General features: G+C 31.2%; 3 protein-coding genes across 4 annotated transcripts; 1 reads left to right on the top strand and 2 right to left on the bottom strand.

Annotated features, from left to right (window-relative positions):
• Positions 1-2,989: 2,989 nt before the first annotated feature.
• On the top strand, positions 2,990-5,680 carry LOC137836193 (putative pectinesterase/pectinesterase inhibitor 21). The gene is made up of 3 exons (XM_068645045.2): positions 2,990-3,068; positions 3,397-4,420; positions 4,761-5,680. Exons 2-3 carry the CDS (start codon positions 3,409-3,411, stop codon positions 5,495-5,497), a joined length of 1,749 nt encoding a protein of 582 aa, XP_068501146.2. The 5' UTR covers positions 2,990-3,068; positions 3,397-3,408; the 3' UTR covers positions 5,498-5,680.
• A 2,399-nt stretch (positions 5,681-8,079) lies between these two features.
• LOC137834688 (cysteine-rich receptor-like protein kinase 15) lies at positions 8,080-12,971 on the bottom strand. 2 transcript variants are annotated; one of them, XM_068642821.2, is made up of 8 exons: positions 12,435-12,971; positions 11,847-12,241; positions 10,346-10,468; positions 10,094-10,263; positions 9,792-10,002; positions 8,960-9,197; positions 8,711-8,861; positions 8,080-8,454 (listed from the first exon to the last, which is right to left on the bottom strand). In XM_068642821.2, the coding sequence occupies exons 1-8, from the start codon at positions 12,818-12,820 to the stop codon at positions 8,146-8,148; spliced, it is 1,983 nt and encodes a 660-aa protein (XP_068498922.2). In that variant the 5' UTR covers positions 12,821-12,971; the 3' UTR covers positions 8,080-8,145. The 2 variants fall into 2 exon arrangements, with proteins under 2 accessions (XP_068498922.2, XP_090158959.1); XM_090302833.1 differs by having other exon boundaries at positions 12,456-12,891.
• A 4,399-nt stretch (positions 12,972-17,370) lies between these two features.
• On the bottom strand, positions 17,371-19,472 carry LOC150027411 (uncharacterized). Its single transcript, XM_090302304.1, has 2 exons — positions 17,666-19,472; positions 17,371-17,378 (listed from the first exon to the last, which is right to left on the bottom strand). The coding sequence occupies exons 1-2, from the start codon at positions 19,470-19,472 to the stop codon at positions 17,371-17,373; spliced, it is 1,815 nt and encodes a 604-aa protein (XP_090158430.1).
• Between the last annotated feature and the right edge of the window lie 669 nt (positions 19,473-20,141).

The following is a 20,141-nucleotide window of genomic DNA, read 5'->3' as shown; positions in this document are numbered from 1 at the left end:
ACTATATTAACTAGATTCCATATTAATTTAGAGACTACAAAAGTATTGGTATATAAAATAACTTTTATTATTCATAAAATTTATAAATTAGTTTTTAAATTGATATCTAATTAATTATTAAGATTTTAGCTACTAAATACTTTAGATTTGAAAGTTGGAAGCTAAAATCTCAGTATCTAATTAGATATCAATTTAAAAACTAGTTTATAAATTTTATTAATAATATAAATTAATTTAGATACTAATAATTTTTTTAGTCTCTAAAATAGTATATAATTTAGTTAATATAGTGACTAATTATTTTTTATCTTTAAAATTGATTTTTATATAGTGATTTTCTTGTAGCGTATATAAGGAGGTTGTGTAAGGTTTGAGTTAACCTTAAAATTTATTTTTTAATAATATAATCGAATCACTCATAAATATATAGTCTAACACATGAATTAACTCTATTAGCATGAGGATAAATAGTATATTTGGATCTTATTTTATAAATCGATCTTATAATATTGAGTTAAACTTCAATTTTTTTAATATAATTAAATATTTTAAAGCATAATCATGGTCAACATTCAATATTGGTACCTCTGAGAAACTTAAAACAATTTTGGAGCTCCATGTGTGTTTTGTAAAATTTACAAATGGCAATGCAGCATGTTTGATTAAGATATTGATAAATGTTGAAAGCATAAGTCTTGGATTGGGTGATCCAAACACTTGATCATTTTTTATTTATTTTTTTCAAATTTTTCTGACAGATTGAGACTACACTGATTATGACATAAAAACAAAAAAAATGATGAAATGGGAAAGTGTAATTTGGCTATGATCAAGGAAAAATAACCAATTTTGTCTCAATATTATAGTTTAAATGCAATTATGAGTCAAACTTGATACGTGTTGGAAGGGTTTCTTTAATAAGTATGAACATGGTTGTTAAACTAATAAAATAAGATGTGCTTACTTCAAAAACAAAATTATCTATAATTTATGAGAAAGAATAATGGATTAGTTTGTGTAACTATTTAATGTCAACGTGAATTAAAAATAATAAATATAAATTTGTAATTATTGGGATTGTGAACAATTTTGGTTTAATTTATTGATTGGAGGAGTCTATTCTTTAAATGCTTCATCTAATTTAATTTTTAAAAAAATGTTAAGAACCTATTTAAATTTTTGCAAATAATTTTAAGAACATTGACCTTTTATTTATAATTAAATATAACAATATGCATGGTATAATAAATTAAAATTATATTCGTTACTCCATTTAAGTTTAATTAGCACTAATAAAAAATGTTTAACATTAAATTAGTTAATTTTTCTTTAAAAAGTAGGTTAATTGTCACATGCAATTATAATAGTAAATTGTTCTAAAAAAAAGTAGGTTAGTAATGTAGTTTGAAAATAACATCAATGTTGAATCTTCAGTACACGACAATAATTTGTGAATATGAAACATAACATAACAATAAAATAAAATTTCTTTAGAAGTTATTGTTTATAAATTCAATTGTTAAATCATATAATATATTTTAATTATTTATTAATGACTACAACAGTTTGAAGGTCAACTTTTTAATTACGATATTGGTTGGTCAAAGAAGAGTGTTGAACTATTTTTTTTAAAAAACATTGACATCTATTTAAAAGATTAACCTCTTTTGACTAATATTATTTTCATATGCATAGAATAGAGATTAAGCATCTAACTACGTAATTAAGAAATAAGTTATTTACTAATTATATGAATTATTTTTTATAAGTCTACTTTCATCTTAATTAATATTTAAACACTACCTTTTTTACAAATAAACGCTTTAACTTTTAATTTCATCTAAATTAATTCATCCCCAAATTTTAATTTTAGCCTAATTAATACTAAAATTATGTTGCTGTGGTAAATAATTTCTTTAAATTTTTAATTGGCATTCGAAATTAATTTTCCATTTTATAAATAGACACTCTGGACTATTTATCAAATTAGATATTAATTTAAAAATTATTTATCAAATTTTTTTACCAATAATAAAAAAAATTATTTATCAATAATAAAAACTAATTTAGATATTAAAAAAATTAGTATCTTAAATAGTATTTAATTTTGTCAATAAAGCAACTAATTATATTTTGTCTCTAAAATTAATTTTTATTTAATAATTTTTTTTTACTGTTTTTTTTTATTGGCAAAGAATAAAATGAATAAAACGGGATACTTTAGGAGTGTCCTAACCCTTATAAAAAAACCATCACCCGCAAATAAAGAATTTTCTTTTACTGTATTTTCATTACTTTAATTTTTGTAGAAGAACCCTTTCAAACATTAATTTTTGTTTTAGAAAAACGCTTCCAAACATTAAATGTTATTAAAAAAAATATAATTTTTTTACATCTAAAATTTGTATTATCTGAAAAATAATTATATTCAATAAATTTAGAAAATTCCTTGTCAACCACAAGTTAAAAAACTAATTAGTTTGATGTTGGGAAACCTATTATTAAATTGTGAAAAATTTTGGTTTACAATAAAACAACTTCAATACACTTCTTTCCTCCTAAATTTTGGAGAGAATAAAATTAATATAGATACAAAAATATCACACACGATATTAATTATTTGAAATACAAATAAAAAAACTATTTATGTAAATTTTTTGTTATGAGCATGTAATAGTAAGATAAAAATAAAAAAAATTCTAATTTTTACACTTGCTTAAGACGTGTGCAAGCAACTATATATAACATAGTATCTCTGTTCTACATACATTCCTCTTATTTTAGAAGATACAATTATTTGACATTTTAAGAAAACACTAATTACACTAACACCAACTATGTATAAAACTTAGTAACGGTGTTTTAGGGTTTGTTACTCTTATTTTAGAAAAGAAAACTATTTGGAATTTTGACAAACACTAATTGCATTGGAATGATTCAACTTAATTAGGGGTTAAATACCATTTTTGGTGTGTATAAATAATTCTTTACTATGAACCTCAATATACGAAAACAAATTCTTTCAAAGACTTTGTTAGATCTTTCATTTCTCTCGACCTCTGTTCAAGGTTCTTGTTTCACATATGATTATTTTATGCATATGTGACTATTAGATTTTGAATCTTTTAAAAGAAGAATTTTTTTTTATTTATATCTTTAGATTTTTCAAATTTGTTGATGATGACATTATATGCAAATAATTATAACATAATTTATTACTTCATAATTGTTGTTAATGTTAGATGACTAGTTGGATGTTGTGCTACTACTAAAAGATGATACAATGACAATTTTAAAACTTCAAACATCTAGAATTCATAACATTGTTTATGAACAATCATGATTATTTTCATTTTCTCACATCGACTAATCTTACACTAAATCCATATATGATAGGAGCTACTTGAAATGTCTGAGAGAAATGAAAATAAAGGAAAGAGAATCATCATTGGTGTCTCAGCCTTATTCTTTATGGCTATAGTTGGGGTTGTCATATTTGGTATCAACCTTATTGATAATGGTTCAAATGGTGATAAAGAGAATATTGATAACAAAAAGAACCATGTTGCCTCCACCGTAAAAGCCGTCCAAAGTCTTTGTCATCCCACAAATTATGAGAAAGAATGTGAAGAAAGCCTCATAGCAGGGGCTGGAAACACCACAGATCCAAGAGAACTTGTCAAAATTGCCTTCAATATAACTATTACAAAAATTGGTGATAAACTCAAAGAAACTAATCTCTTGCATGACGTTGAGAAGGAGCCTAGAGCCAAGATGGCACTTGACACATGCAAACAACTCATGGATCTTTCAATTGGGGAGTTGTCAAGGTCAATTGATGGAATAAGCGAGTTTGAGCTGATAAATATCGAGAAAATCCTCATGAATATAAAAGTTTGGCTTAGTGGTGCAATTACATACCAAGACACTTGCTTGGATGGGTTTGATAATACCACTAGTGAAGCTGGTCAAAAGATGAAGGATTTATTAATGACAAGCATGCATATGAGTAGCAATGCTCTTGCCCTTGTAACAGAACTGGGTGATACTATTACAAATTTGAATGTCACACAATTACTCGGACGTCGCCTCCTTCAAGATTCTGAGTCACCTTCATGGGTTGATCATCAAGGACTACCCAATGCAAATACAAGTCTATTTAATCACAAGCCTAATGTGACGGTAGCTCAAGATGGTAATGGAGATTTCAAAAGCATTAATGAGGCACTAAAGCAAGTGCCTGAGAAAAATAAAAAGCCATTTGTGATCTACATCAAGGAGGGCACCTACCAAGAGTATGTTGAAGTTACAAAGGATATGACTCATGTGGTTTTCATTGGTGATGGTGGAAAAAAGACACGAATAATAGGAAACAAAAACTTCATTGATGGAATCAACACTTATAGAACTGCCACCGTTGGTATGTCTGCTATCATGTTTACTCGCTTATGAAAATAAGATCAATTTTTTTTAATGATGTTCTCCATCACACTATTTTGTGTTCATACAAAGGTCATATGCTACTTTTTCATAAAATTTAATTCACTTTTTGAATTGTCTTTTTCCTTTTTAACATTTTAAGGAAATATAATGTTTCCTTTTGAACTCTTTTAAATTGATCCAAAATAAACTAATTAATAAACATGAAATCATAAAATTTAGTGAAACAAAAGTTTTAATGAGTAAAAGTATAAAAAAATTGTAAAATGTAAGGAACTTTTGATGTTTGAATAAACTAATTGATTGCCTTATCCATGCAGCTATTCAAGGAGATTACTTTGTGGCCATCAACATGGGATTTGAGAACTTTGCTGGACCTCACAAACATCAGGCAGTGGCATTGAGAGTCCAAGCAGACAAGTCTATCTTCTACAATTGTTCAATGGATGGGTATCAAGATACACTTTATGTACACACCATGCGTCAATTCTATAGGGATTGCACCATTTCAGGTACCATCGACTTTGTGTTTGGAAATGCACTTGCTGTTTTCCAAAATTGCACTTTTGTGGTTCGAAAGCCAATGAAAAATCAACAATGCATTGTGACGGCACAAGGTAGAAAAGAGAAACAACAACCATCTGGAATAGTAATCCAAGGGGGGTCCATTGTGTCTGACCCTGAGTTTTACTCAGTAAGATTTGAGAATAAAGCTTACCTAGCTCGTCCATGGAAGAATTACTCTAGGACCATTATCATGGATACTAACATTGATGATTTGATTCATGCTGACGGGTATTTGCCATGGCAAGGACCAGAAGGCCCTACTGGTATGGATACTTGCTTTTATGCCGAGTATCACAATACTGGCCCTGGTTCAGACAAATCCAAGCGTGTGAATTGGTCTGGGATTTGGAATCTCAATTCAAAAGCCGCACATTCATTTTCACCTTCTAAGTTCTTTCATGGAACTAACTGGATTCAGGTTACTGGGATTCCTTGCTTCCCTGGCATCCCCAAACATTATAGGCACAAGAAGACGATACTTGACTGGTGATAAAAGAGATGATTTTTTTTTAAAAAAAATTATTAATTAATATCATGTTTAGGATTTTCTCTATTCTTTGATTATTTTTATTTTATTGATTTATTTTGGAAAATAATAATATTTTTTTATTGATTCAACACATTGACACATTCTTTTGTATACTCAATTTAGTAGTGACTTTCTCATTAAAAATTTGTTTTAATTTTTATTATATGAATTTGTCACTTTGAATTGAGAGTGAATGAAGATAAATATTAATAACAAAGAAATAACGAAGAGTTTGTAGAAAACTAATTAAAGTTTTTTATCCATCCACAGAGTTGATGATAGTTAGAGTTTTAATCTAACTCTTTTGTATATAGTTCCTATAGAAACTAAATCAAGTCTGAATTTAAAATATTTTCTAAAATTGAATAACTACTTCACAAATGTAGATTAAGTATAATTCTTTAATGACTTATATTTTAATAAAGTATATGGCTTCGTCAATTTCTCTCAGTATTACTTATTTTTCTTTTTCTACACTAATTTTTCTTTTATTGTTTTAAAATAATCATACAATATATTTTTATAAAGGAAACTTATGTAATTACTAAAAATAAATTTTTATTAAGTTTTTCAAATAAAAACAGATAATGTCAGAATTTTTTACTTCTAACTTTTTTGTTAAAAAAAAATATAATATAATATAATTTTGAAAGTGGAAATCATTAAGATCTATTTCTAATATAGCATTGTGATTTACTCCCAAGAAGAACCAAAACACCATTTGTGAAATTTAAGTATAACATCAAAACCCAAAATATCTTATCTATAGTATATATTGTTTAAGGTTTAGAGTTTAAAGTTTTAATTAAAAAAGATAGTTTAACATCAAAGCAATACAAAAATATAAAGTTAATTAAGATGAATCTAAATAATATAAAATACAAAAGTTAAGTTTGAAATGATATATATTTGTCAATTTAAATATAAAAGTAGAAAAAAAAATCATCAAATAAAAATTAAATTTAGTGACAAAAAAATAATTAGTTAATATAGTGACTAAATTAGAGATTATTTTAAAAAAATTTAAAAAAAAAATTCTAAATTATTTTTATTATTGATAAATAGTTTTTAAATTGGTATTTAATTAATTACCAAAATTTATAATAATTAATTATTATTTTTTTAAAATTAATTTCTATTATTTCATGATTAGGCCAACCTTTCAACATTCATTAAAAAAAATTGACATCACAAGTAAATAAATAAATAATATTTATTTGCTAAATAATAACATATGGTTACTGAATATAATAAGGTCAAATATTGGCCCTACATGGTTGCCACAAAGTAGCATATTTTTACGTGTAATACCTAAATATATGTGTTCTTTATTTATAATTAAGCGGAAATGCATGTGTCCGTATTTTTTTATATAATATTATTAAATTGTAAGTTTATAAACGTTATATATTTTTCAATTAATATATGGTATATTTATAAATATCATTATAAATTGTAATATATATTTCTATATACATATATGTTATAACAAGAAAGTAGTAATTTGTAATGTCATAATTTTACAATAATAAATCCTTATTTGAGTGAGAGACTAAACAACTATGGGTGTTGTATGTTTCAACTTCTCTATGATTTAAAAGAAGTGTTAATGATATATTAAATTATAATAATAATTAAGTAAATTTATATTATTTAAGTAGAAAGCATAATTTTTCTTTGAAAGATCTTTCTGTGTAAGACACATCATTCATATTTTTTTTGAATTTTAAAAAAATACATTAAAAGAAATTAATATAATGTATTCACTGCAAGACAATCATGAAATAGAAACCAATTTTTAGAGACCAAAATAATTAGTTGCAATAGTAACTAAATTAGAGACCATTTTAAAAACTAAAAGGAAATTTGGTTTCTAAATTAGTTTATATTATTTTTTATTATTGTTAAATAGTTTCTAAATTGATATCTAATTAGCAACCAAGATTTTAGAGACTAAATTTAGAAACTAAATAATTGGTATCTAAAACCTTAGTTGCTAATTAGATACCAATTTAGAAACTATTTAACAATAATAGAAAATAATAGAAACTAATTTAGAAACCAATTTTTTTGTTAGTTTCTAAAATAGTTTTTATTTTAGTTCCTATTGTAACTAATTATTTTGGTCTCTAAAAATTGGTTTCTATTTCATGATTTTCTTGTAGTGATTTATGGCACATTGATAATATATAATCTATAATAAAAGAATAAATAATTTTTTTTATTTATTTTTAAATTAGTTTCTATTATTGTTAAATAATTTCTAAATTGGTATGTAATTAGCTACCAAGATTTTAACTACCAATTATTTAGATTCTAAATTTGATAACAAAAACCTTGGTAGCTAATTAGATAACAATTTAAAAACCATTTAATAATAATATAAATTAATTTACAAACTAAAAAAAATAGTTTCTGAAATGATCTTTAATTTAGTCACTATAACAACTAATTATTTTTTGTCTCTAAAACTGATTTTTATTTCATGATTTTCTTGTTGTGATATTTTTAGTAGTAAATAGGATAAAGTTTAACAACTAATTAGTAGTAAAGAAATGAAAATTTAAGATACTTATTTATTTGTAGTAAACTTGTAATTTCTTCTTGTACTACCTTGGTAAAATGTTTGATATTGTTACATCATTAACAGAAGGATCCTTGGATCCTTTTGATGTTGATTCTTCTTCCTTGGTCTTCCTTCCAACTGAAAATGCAGGATGATTAGGGTTGGAAAGTGCCATTGTGTCACTTGCCAGCATGACAACAACTGTGGACATGGTTGGTCTGTCAGCTGCATCTTCTTGAACACACAACAAACCAATGTGTATGCATTTCATAACTTCACTGCCTTTGTATGTCTTTTCCAGCATTGGATCTAACATTTCCAAGCTTTTTCCTTCACCCCAAAGTCTCCAACTCTGCATGCAAAGAGAAGTGTTGTTTCTATCTGAGAGAGAAATTTCAGATGTAATCAAATAATGATATTATAGAAACAGACACAAAAAAAAAATGATGTTATACAAATTGTTGTATGTGCATCAGCCTCATGAAAAATGTTAAAAATGTTTTACAAGATTGAGTTAAGATGGATCAGAGCTGATAAAACTGTTTAGAAATTCACAAGAATATCTCTTTAGTATCTATTTCTTGATGTTATGATATCATGAAACTCACATGTACAAGAAGGCTTTGACCATGTTCTGAAAGATGGAATCCACTATTCCTTTTCCCACATATGATTTCTAACAGAAGAACTCCAAAGCTGAAGACATCAGATTTTACTGAATACAATCCTTCCATAGCATATTCTGGAGCCATGTATCCACTGTTCAAAATCAAAAAACACTTAGCATAGCAAATTTGTGTAATTGATTACATATTATTAATGTGTCATGATATAGAACAGTTGCCACCAACACATACTAGGTGCCCATAACTCTCCTTGTACTTTCTTGACTCTGGCCTTTTTCAAATGTTCTTGCCAATCCAAAATCTGATATTTTTGGATTCATCTCTTGATCCAAAAGTACATTGCTGGCTTTCAGATCTCTATGTATTATTCTAAGTCTGGAGTCTTCATGAAGATACAGAAGTCCTTTGGCAATTCCATTAATAATGCTCAGTCTTAACTTCCAATCTAGTTGCTTTCTTTTCTCCTCATCTGGTATGCAAGTGACAGAGGAAAGGGTTGTTAGCACTGTAATATGTGGAATACAAAACCATGACCAACTTGTCTATGGAACTTGTGTGATTCATGAGAAACTATTTATTCTAAACACACCAAAAACAATGTACAAAATAAAAGATACCAAGACACCACTATACATGTATCAGAAAATTAGATAATCAAGATTTGGATATTCTTAAAGTAATAATTCTCACCAAAGCTATTAGTAACAAGGTGTTTATGTCAGAATTGGAAGAATGCCAATAATAAACTTTTGTGGTTATGTTTCATCATATATGCATACACATATGGTTCTTCACAGAAAGGTATAAAATAATTTCTTACATCTAAAAAAATTCAGTTTTTTGACAAAAGTTACACCTCCAAACTCCTACCAAATTGCAAAACCAGCTTTACTATTAGCATGTTCTCTGTAGAGTTGCATGAAATTCTCTTGCAACTTCTAATGCCATACTTAATCTCCCTCTAGCCATTTTTATGAGACCAAGAATCATGCAATATTCTATAGAGTTGTAGAAACAATGAGGGCTATAACAAATGAAGGGGTCAAGTTTTGTCAAAACATACTGAACAGGTGAGAGTCAAGGCTAGAATTTGGCATGTACTCATACACAAGCAGCTTTTCATTTTCCTCAATGCAGCACCCCAAGAGTCTCACAAGGTTCCTATGTTGCAGTTTGACTATGAAGATCACTTCATTCTTGAACTCCTCCAAACCTTGACCAGATGCTTCAGAGAGTCTTTTGACAGCAACTTCTGTTCCATCTTCTAAATTACCCTGAAACAGAATCATGAAAAGGTCAGATAAGGATAATGCCAAGAAAGAGTCAAAGCAAAATTGTGAAAACAAATCCAAAATTCAGTGACACCTTGTAAACAGAACCAAATCCACCTTCTCCCAATTTAGAGAACTCTGAAAAGTAATTAGTGCTCTGTTGAATCCAGATTAAAGGGATTGTTGGAAGGTCTGCATTCAGTGGTTCTTCTCTTTGAAAATAACCACGAAAAGATCTGGGGGTGTTCACTGATATCAATCCATCTACCAAAGAAACTGTTCAGTTTGTATTTTGCTTTATTTCCACATATGAATGCTTTCAGAATGTGAATGTAATGGTAATCACCTTTATTTGTCACATACTTCCTCCACAAGTAGTAGATAGAGCAACAAAGAAAAATCAGTGCCACTAAAACAGTCACAATGATTATGATCAATGTTTTTGAGCCAATGGAACCTCCCTTCTTAGCTGCAAGTGCAACAGTAAAAAATATGAACATGCAAATTCTTTTCTATATATATATAATTTAAGAAAGTTCTAACTTTTTAACCTCCATAAAACCGGCTCATGAGGTTGAGGATTACACCTACTTATATACAATTACAATGAAAGACTCTAATATCCGGTCGATTTCCATCGAGTTCAATATGTTCAATATGACTAAAGACACTATATATTTATAATTCTTGTTTGGATATTGTTTTCCATCATCAAAATATAAGAAATTAAAAATAAATTTATTAGAATTTAATTTAAATGCATTCATTGTCTAAGCTTTACATTCCCATTTAACTATAGATGATATACTAATTTTATTATTATTTTTATTAATTAATTTTAAAAGCATATTTATAATATTTTTTTATTAAAAACTAAGTACAAAAATTTTCAGAAAAAAAATATATATTTAAGCCCTTTTAAATATAATTTTATATTTTAAATTAATCAATTCAAAAGGTTAAAAAAATGTAGAAATTTTTTTTGAAGTGTAGGAAATACTCACCCAAAATTATGAGTCCATTTATCTTTTATCACAAAGATAAGTATTTCTACAGATTTAAAGTGAAACAGAACAGTGACAAATTACACATAAATATTATATTTCTGATTATTTATATTATTTTCCCATGCTGATGTCCAGTGTTTGAAAAATCATTTTCAATATTTTTGAGGTGATTTGAAATACTTTAGAAAAATATAAATAAAAACATTAATCTGATATGAATACTTTTCTGATAGAAAGTGACAAGAAGAATGATTCACAATTAAAAAAAAAGTGAAGCTGTCTTTTCACCAATAAATTAAATGCAAGCTTTCTCTATCAAACACAAATGTTTTCTAAGCCATACATGTTCAAAAGTCAAGCCTGTTGAACACTTATTACTGTCATTATTACAGAACTTAATCAAGAGCTTACCTTGATAGTTACACATAACTGTGTTTTACTGTTACTAATTGAACAAACCAATAAGTAAACAAAATTGAAAAACTGATCTGTGATTAGGACAAGTTCACAATCTTTAAAATACATTCACCATCAAATCTAAGTATGATTTTTTCTTAATGAAAAATGAAAATTCACAACTCACCTAGAGATTTCAACAATGATCTAGCATCACACACAAATGATTTCAACTATCATCACACATAAATGAAATCTAAGGCTTCAAATTTCAACTATCATATCACACATGAATAATTTCAAAAATCATCACATATGAATGTAACTGACACTCTAGATTTCAACAATCATTCCACATATGAATTTTAAATGTAAGTATGATTTTTAGTTTGATAAAAAGTTTATCTAAACAAAGTGATCTTGATTATGTAATTATATATGTACCTGGATTAGGCAAAGGAGAAGAAGTTTGATCTGTAATCTGGTAGAACATGAAATCATCATACTTTATAAGGCAACTTGGAGCCAAAACCTGCCATGATCTCTTTGTACCACAGCACTGAGGAACTTTTTGTATCATGGCATCCAAGCACTGGCTGCACTCATCATTGGTGAGGTCCCTGCTGCACTGCACCAACCCATACCTTTCCTCACCATCACTCAAATTGAACCCTCCCATTGCATACAACTTGTTGCTCTCCACAGTGGCTTCTCTCTTCAAGCTTTGCATGTAGCTCTCAGCTTTCTGAAGCTCTTCTGGGTCAGTGCTGTTCTTGGCCTCCACAATTTCCCATGATGGGGTTGTGGTAAGGTTCCCAAAGAAGTTGTTGTTTGAGTACCTGATATTTTTTTTTAATAACAATCAATAAATTGAATAAAAAAAAAACAATTTTTTTAAGACTCTTACAACAAATGTAATCTGTCTATACAAACATTTGGAACAGATATTCGAACTCTCAAACTATATTGAAATCAACGATTTACTACCGTATGTTAATACAAGTAGTTGGACATTGGACTCAATCTGAGTACCTGAGAATGCAGTAATTGTACCATATGACAGCAGAGGATCTGTTAGGGCATTGCTGGAGAATCTCTGAGGCTGCAGTGGAGACACAGAACTGGCAGAAGGGTCCTGTGACATCACCCCTGCAGTCATAGAGGCCATACACAGCATCATCATCAACCGGTGTGCTGCCATTTGCTGTGGTGGTGTGGTTGTAACCCTTGCTTGTTGCAGCATCAGAAGAGAGCCTTGAGAGGGTGCTGTTAAGGTTGGTTCTGAATGCTAGGGTTATGGCTTGTTCTTTTGTTGTTGAGTTGTGGCAGTCATCATTCACATAGCTCAGAGATTGTGCACTTGCCATAGTGAAAAGGGTCATGAAGAAGCCAACAAATCTTGGGATTCTTGTTGCCATTGTTGTTGAGTGATGAAATCATCTATTGGCATAGCAACATGTTAATTATAGTATCAATATAGGACAATTTAGGGTTGCCATAGTAGAGTATTAACAATAAAAAAAGGTGTATATGTATAAAAATGAGTGTGTGTGTTCAAAGTCAATTGCCAAAAACATGAGCTAAGTGAAGAAATGTTCTACTTTGAATTTAAAATGATATGTTGAATAAGGTGGTTAGTGGATGATTGTTCATGTTTCCCTAACATAATAGAATATTAAAGTGGTGCTTTCTGGTTTCAACTCAGGCTAACTTTCTAGAATATGAAAGCATCACAAGTCATAGGTAATTGAAGAAAGAACCACTTTGAATTCAAGAATGAAATATTGAAATATTAATGACTTGAAGTAGATGAATCATCTGTTGATTTATTATTAAATCCTATTGATTAGAAAAATCATCTTATTTCTACATTTTACATCATCATATATAAGACTATTGAGACTTTGAAATAGAATTTTTTATCGACAATAATAAATAAATAAATATGAAACACTTGAGGAGAAAACTAACTCTTATGCAACTTATCAAAAACAGTCACTCAATAGGAAATTAGCTAAAAAACTCTAAAATCTACCAAAATTTCCATAAACCATAAATCAATAAGCTAAAACCAAAACTAAATTGAATGTAGACAAACCAAAGGTTTAAGAGATAAATTTGAATAAGAAAAACAAGTAGATGGAGTTTGAAATAAAGTAAGGAATCATGTTCTATATATTTTTTTCTGTGTAAAGATTGAATTATCCCTTAATTGATTCATATTTATTTATTATTTTTTACTAATAAAAAAAATCCTAAGAATAAAGGATAAGTTGAGTTATTTAATAAATATATTTTGGATTTTCTTAGTTCAAAACTATTTTAGTTCCTCTATTTAATTGTTTTATACATAACAATATTTGTAAGAAAAATACATGTGATCAATGAATACTTATAATAAAAGGACAAAGTTGAAGTAGATTATTATATTGAAAACTTGTAATTGTTAATCACAATTAAAAATTATTGTTAAATGATCATGACAAATTATCTTATGTCACCTTGGTTGAAAATAAGTTAAGATATAAAAGAAGATTAACAATAGAATACATAATCTTATAATTCAATATATCATTTTAACAACTTCTTATTTTATTTCTATATAAAATTAACAAAAGTATGTAAAATTAATAGAGACTAATTTAGAATATAAAGTAGTTAGTAGCTAATAGTTACCAATTTAAAAATTATTTTATAAATTTTTATTAATAATAGAAACTATTTTAGATACTAATAATAAAATGGTCTCTAATTTAGTAAATATAGTAATTAATCACTACACACACAAAAATCATTAAATAAACACTAATTTTAGATATTAAAATAATTAATTATTATATCTAACTATTAGTTACCAAGATAACTACTAACTACTCTATATTCTAAATTAGTCTCTATTATTTTTGTAAAGACTAATTTATAAATCTAAAATATTAGTAGGGTAACTAATTTAGATACAAATTTAAAAATTATTTTATAAATTTTTATTAATAATAAAAATTACTTTATATACTAATAATTTTTTACTCTTTAAAATAGTATATAATTTAATTTGACTAAATTTAAATTCTATTTAATAATAAAATTTAATGATTTTCTTTTAGTGATTATTACTCATTTTCTTACTTCATTTCTTACTTGTACTTTATTTGTATATACAAAATCAATAAATCAATAAAAGTAATAATTAAAAAATTAATATAAAAGTTATCTCTTACGAGGTAATTGATTTATTCATTTAGTATATAGTTCATTCCAAAAAAAAATTATGAAATTTGCATACATATTTTAACACATGTAATATATATTATTTAACTATGACTGACACCTTCATGTTACTATTGGTAAAAGATTCAACGTGTAATTTTTATTTTATTCATTGACGCGTTACATCAAATTTTGATTTATGCACTAGTACTTTTTTTTTCTATATTTCACTACATATTGTATTTGATATCTCATCATAATAAAAAAACTTGAAATTTTACTCTTAAATCGTTTAAAAATAATATTAAAAATGTTTAAACATAACACCCAAACATAAAATTAAAAACAACTTAACACAATCTTCTATTTATTTAAATATAAGTCATATATGTACCTGAGTGGAGAGATGGGCCCAGGCACGGTCGGTTGACGTGGTGTAATTGCTGACGTGTTGATCTTCTTCTCCTCTGGTCGATTGTCCTTTGTTGCTGTCTCCTTTGGTCGGTCGTCCCTTCGTGCTATCCACTTCGGTCGGGCGGGGGAGGGTACCTGCGAAGGCACTCCGATGCTCAAGTAAGTATGAGATTCTAAGCGCAGTTTCGTAAGTGAATGAAAACGTACCTTTCTCTGGCTTGATCACAGTATTTATAGGGTTGCCTAATGGGCTTTCTGTCCCTTGGGCTCAGGGTGGTTATAGATATGTCTTGCCAGTCGTGCTCCGGAATACCCGGGGAACATATCTTCTTTAAACGCATATTCCTTATTCTTCGGAGGTGTATCTTAACCACCTTAGCTTGTTACATAAATGCCCTTACATTTATTGTGCATCCGGTCGGTCGGTCGGTGCCTACCGGTACACTTGCCCCCCAGGCTCGAGGTGAATAAAAGCCGAAGAGTCGTAATGATTGTTGTGCCTTTCGAGGTGTCAGACATTAAATTTAACGGAATGACGGGACGTTCGCATTAGCGAAGAATATTTTCGGTTAGGCATCGGAAAAGCGGCCTGCCTTCATGGAGCACCCCTGGAGGACGACCGGTACGACATAAAAAAAATAGTAGTTGATGGAAAGCTGGTGCCGGTCAACCCCGATGATAATTTAGATGAGGAGGCCGAGGCGAAGACCCCTGGCCCACAGCCGGACGCCTCATTTGAAGAGTAATGAACAATGTGCCATAGAAAATTGCTGGGCCCGACATGTGGGCAATATACACTTGCATTTTGAATATTTTATAATTTCAGCTAATATTTGTAGTGCGTAGGCCGAACGATAATTTCTAAACGTGGTTTGAAAGTAATGATTTACGAATTCGGGTGCCGAACGAGGCATAGGTAATTTCGATTTTCGAAAGAATAAGGTAATGTGGATGCCGAACGAGGCACAAATAATTCCAATTATGGTATAATAAGATAATTTGGGTGCCGAACGAGGCATAGATAATTTTGATTACATTAAAGTAATAAGATAATTTTGATGCCAAACGAGGCATAGATAATTCCGATTACGTTAGAGTAATAAGATAATTCTGATGCCGGACGAGGCATAAATAATTCTGATCACATTAAAGTAATAAGATATTTCTGATGCCGAACGAGTAATACATAATTGCGATTTCGTTATAGTAAGTTAATTCTGATGCCGGACGAGGCATAAATAATTCTGATTACATTGAAGTAATAAGATAATTCTGATGCCGAACGAGGCATAAACAATTTTGATTACATTAAAGTAATAAGATAATTCTGATGCCGAACGAGGCATAGATAATTCTGATTACATTAAAGTAATAAGGTAATTCTGATGCCGGGCGAGGCATAAATAATTCTGATCACATTAAAGTAATAAGATAATTCTGATGCCGAACGAGGCATAAATAATTCTGATCACATTAAAGTAATAAGATAATTCTGATGCCGAACGAGGCATAAATAATTCTGATTACATTAAAGTAATAAGGTAATTCTGATGTCGAACGAGGCATAAATAATTCTGATTACATTAAAGTAATAAGATAATTCTGATGCCGAACGAGGCATAAATAATTCTGATTACATTAAAGTAATAAGATAATTCTGATGCCGAACGAGGCATAAATAATTCTGATTACATTAAAGTAATAAGATAATTCTGATGCTGAACGAGGCATAAACAATTCTGATTACATTAAAGTAATAAGATAGTTCTGATGCCGAACGAGGCATAAATAATTCTGATTACATTAAAGTAATAAGATAATTCTGATGCCGAACGAGGCATAAATAATTCTGATTACATTAAAGTAATAAGATAATTCTGATACCGAACGAGGCATAAACAATTCTGATTACATTAAAGTAATAAGATAGTTCTGATGCCGAACGAGGCATAGATAATTCTGATTACATTAAAGTAATAAGGTAATTCTGATGCCGAACGAGGCATAAATAATTCTGATTACATTAAAGTAATAAGGTAATTCTGATGCCGAACGAGGCATAAATAATTCTGATTACATTAAAGTAATAAGTCTGATGCCGAACGAGGCATATATAAATCCGACAAATCCTGATGCCGAACGAGGCATAAATAATTCCGATTACGTTAAAGTAATATTTCTGATGCCGAACGAGGCATATATAAATCCGATAAATTCTGATGCCGAACGAGGCATAAATAATTCCGATTACGTTAAAGTAATAATTCTGATGCCGAACGAGGCATATATAATTCTGTTAAAAGTAATAATTCTGATGCCGAACGAGGCATATATAATTCTGATTTCGTTAAATACCTATGAAACCGAACGAGATATAAATTGAGTAAAGGACTAGGAGATTTGGATTTTAATTTAGTGCCTCGTTAAAACCTTCCCGGTCGTAAACCCTCCTTAGGGAAAAACCGACCGAGCGAGGAAAGAGTGCACTTTTATTATTAAAGTTCAACTGTAATAAAATTTGAGATGCGTGGCATTCCACGTTCTCGGTATTTCCTTCCCAGATAAATGTTCTAAATAATAGGCTCCACCGGCTGCCGTATCTGCTATGCGGAAAGGTCCTTCCCAATTGCTGGAGAACTTGCCTCCTTCCTTCCGTGCGCTGCTCCGCATTCGCCATACTAAGTCGCCTTTGTGGAACAATCTTGGTTTAACTTTGGAGTTGTATCGTCTGGCCGCCCGAATTTTGCATGCTTCTTCTCTAATTCTACACTTGTCCCGGAGTTCGTTGATGAGATCGAGGCCGACCGAGAGGCTTTCCTTGTTTAGATCAAGATCAAGGGTTTGCCGGCGGAGAGAGGGTTTGCCAATCTCGACGGGGATCATAGCTTCGGTGCCATACGTTAGGCTGTACGGCGTTTCTTGTGTAGTTGTCTGAGGAGTACAGCGATATGCCCATAAGACTTCTAAGAGTTCTTCAGTCCAGTTGCCCTTTGCTGGGCCGAGACGTTTCTTCAGTTCGTTCAAAATGACTTTGTTTGCAGCTTCAGCCTGTCCGTTTGTTTGCGGATGTTCGACTGAACTAGCGATGTGTTTGATGTGGAGCTTCTCGTAAAATTCAGCTAATGTTCGGTCGGTGAATTGCCGACCGTTATCGGTGATGATGATTTGTGGAAGCCCGAAGCGGCAAACGATATTTTTCCATACGAAATTTTGAACATTGCGGGCGGTGATTGCAGTCAGGGGCTCAGCTTCGATCCACTTGGTGAAGTAATCAATGCCGACTAGTAAGAATTTACACTGGCCTTTACCGGGGGCGAAAGGACCAATGATGTCCATACCCCATTGGACGAACGGCCAAGGTGATAACATAAAATGGAGTTCCTCAGGCTTTTGATGGGACAAAGTGCCAAACTCTTGGCATTTAAGACATTTTTTGACGAAATTGGTGCAGTCACCCAGGACGGTCGGCCAGTAGTATCCGGCCCGGAATACTTTGGCAGCCATTGTCCGTGCGCCGGAGTGGGTTCCGCAAATTCCTTCGTGCAACTCTTGGATGACATAGGAAGCTTGGTCTGGTGTCAAACATTTAAGGAGTGGTTGGGTATAACCTCGGCGATAAAGGTCGTCGCCGATTAAGACAAAACGGGCGGCCTGCAGCTTCATGGTTTTTTCGCCGAGAGGACTACATGTGCCGTCGAGTAAATATTGCTTGATTGGGGTAATCCAAGTAGATTCCGTGTCGGTCGTCAGGCATTCCTGTAGGTCGATGCTTGGGCGTGCAAGCGTAACATGGATGACCGACCGATGCATTCCTTTACACTTCGTGGTTGCTAATCGGGACAAGGCGTCCGCGCGGGTATTGTGATCGCGTCGAACGTGCTGCATAGAAATTTCGGAAAAGGTGCTCATCTCTTGTTTGACTAAGTGATAGTATCGCTGTAAAAAGCTTTCTCGGACTTCATATTCGTCGTTAAGCTGACCGATGACAAGCCGAGAATCACTTTTGCAAATTAACTTAGTGATTTCTAATTCTTGAGCGAGACGTAGACCGGCTAATATGGCTTCATATTCGGCCTGATTGTTTGAAGCTTTGAAGTCGAATTTGAGGGCTTGCTCGATGACAATCTCGCCGGGGCCTTCCAAAACAACTCCAGCGCCGCACGACCTCTCGTTGGAGGAGCCGTCAACATATAAGATCCATGATGAATGTTCGGTGTCGGCTGAAGAAGTAGTGAGTTCAGCTGCGAAGTCGGCGAGAGCTTGCGACTTGATCGCTCCGCGTGGTTGGTACTGAATATGGAATTCGGATAGTTCGATCGTCCAACCGATCATTCGTCCGGCTAAATCTGGCTTAGTGAGGATCTTTACAATAGGGTAATTTGTCCGAACAATAACCCGATGATTCTGAAAATACATACGCATTCGTCGGGCGGTAATGATGAGGGCCATGGCTACCTTTTCGATCGTCTGGTATCGGATTTCGGCTCCATGAAGGGCGCGGCTGACGAAGTAAACCGGCCGTTCTTCAAAATTAATTTCTTGCACTAAGACTGAGCTGACAGCTTCGTGTGAAACGGTGAGGTAGACTATGATGGGTTCTCGTGCGTCCGGTTTCTGGATGACCGGCGGGGTTGATAAAAAAGTTTTCAAATCGAGGAAAATTTCCTCACATTCGGTCGACCACTCGAAGCGGGATGCTTTTTTCAGTAGTCGGACGATGGGCCTCGTTCGTTCGGCGAGTTTAGGAACAAATCTGGATAGTGCGGTGAGTCGGCCGATAAGTCTCTGAATTTCCTGAATGGAGTTGGGACTTCGCATTTCGGAGATAGCTCTGCACTTCTCGGGGTTAGCTTCTATGCCTCTATGAGTTAGCATAAAACCTAAGAACTTCCCCCCCTCGACGCCGAACGCACACTTGTCCGGATTGAGTCGCATCTGGTGTTGGCGGAGGGCCTGAAAAACTTCTTTTAGGTCGGCAATATGTTGTTTGCATGAGTCGGACTTAACGACGATGTCATCGACATAGACTTCAACATTCCTACCAATCATGTCGTGGAATACGTGGTCCATTAGTCTTTGATAAGTGGCTCCGGCATTTTTGAGTCCGAAAGGCATCAC

This window comes from Phaseolus vulgaris, chromosome 5 (assembly GCF_051622355.1).
Source record: "Phaseolus vulgaris cultivar YP4 chromosome 5, ASM5162235v1, whole genome shotgun sequence".
Lineage (NCBI taxonomy): Eukaryota > Viridiplantae > Streptophyta > Magnoliopsida > Fabales > Fabaceae > Phaseolus > Phaseolus vulgaris.
The sequence above is the reverse complement of the archived record's forward strand: the minus strand, read 5'-3'. Positions and strand labels throughout refer to the sequence as shown.

Excerpts from the sequence above, each read along its gene's own strand:
- LOC137836193 (XM_068645045.2), top strand. The coding sequence starts at position 3,409 with ATGTCTGAGAGAAATGAAAATAAAGGAAAGAGAATCATCATTGGTGTC. Across the intron at positions 4,421-4,760 it reads TTATAGAACTGCCACCGTTG|CTATTCAAGGAGATTACTTT; the intron begins GTATGTCTGCTA and ends TTATCCATGCAG.
- LOC137834688 (XM_068642821.2), bottom strand. The coding sequence starts at position 12,820 with ATGGCAACAAGAATCCCAAGATTTGTTGGCTTCTTCATGACCCTTTTC. Across the intron at positions 10,003-10,093 it reads GATTTGGTTCTGTTTACAAG|GGTAATTTAGAAGATGGAAC; the intron begins GTGTCACTGAAT and ends ATTCTGTTTCAG. Across the intron at positions 8,455-8,710 it reads GTCAAAGCCTTCTTGTACAT|AGTTGGAGACTTTGGGGTGA; the intron begins GTGAGTTTCATG and ends CTTTGCATGCAG.
- LOC150027411 (XM_090302304.1), bottom strand. The coding sequence starts at position 19,472 with ATGGCCCTCATCATTACCGCCCGACGAATGCGTATGTATTTTCAGAAT.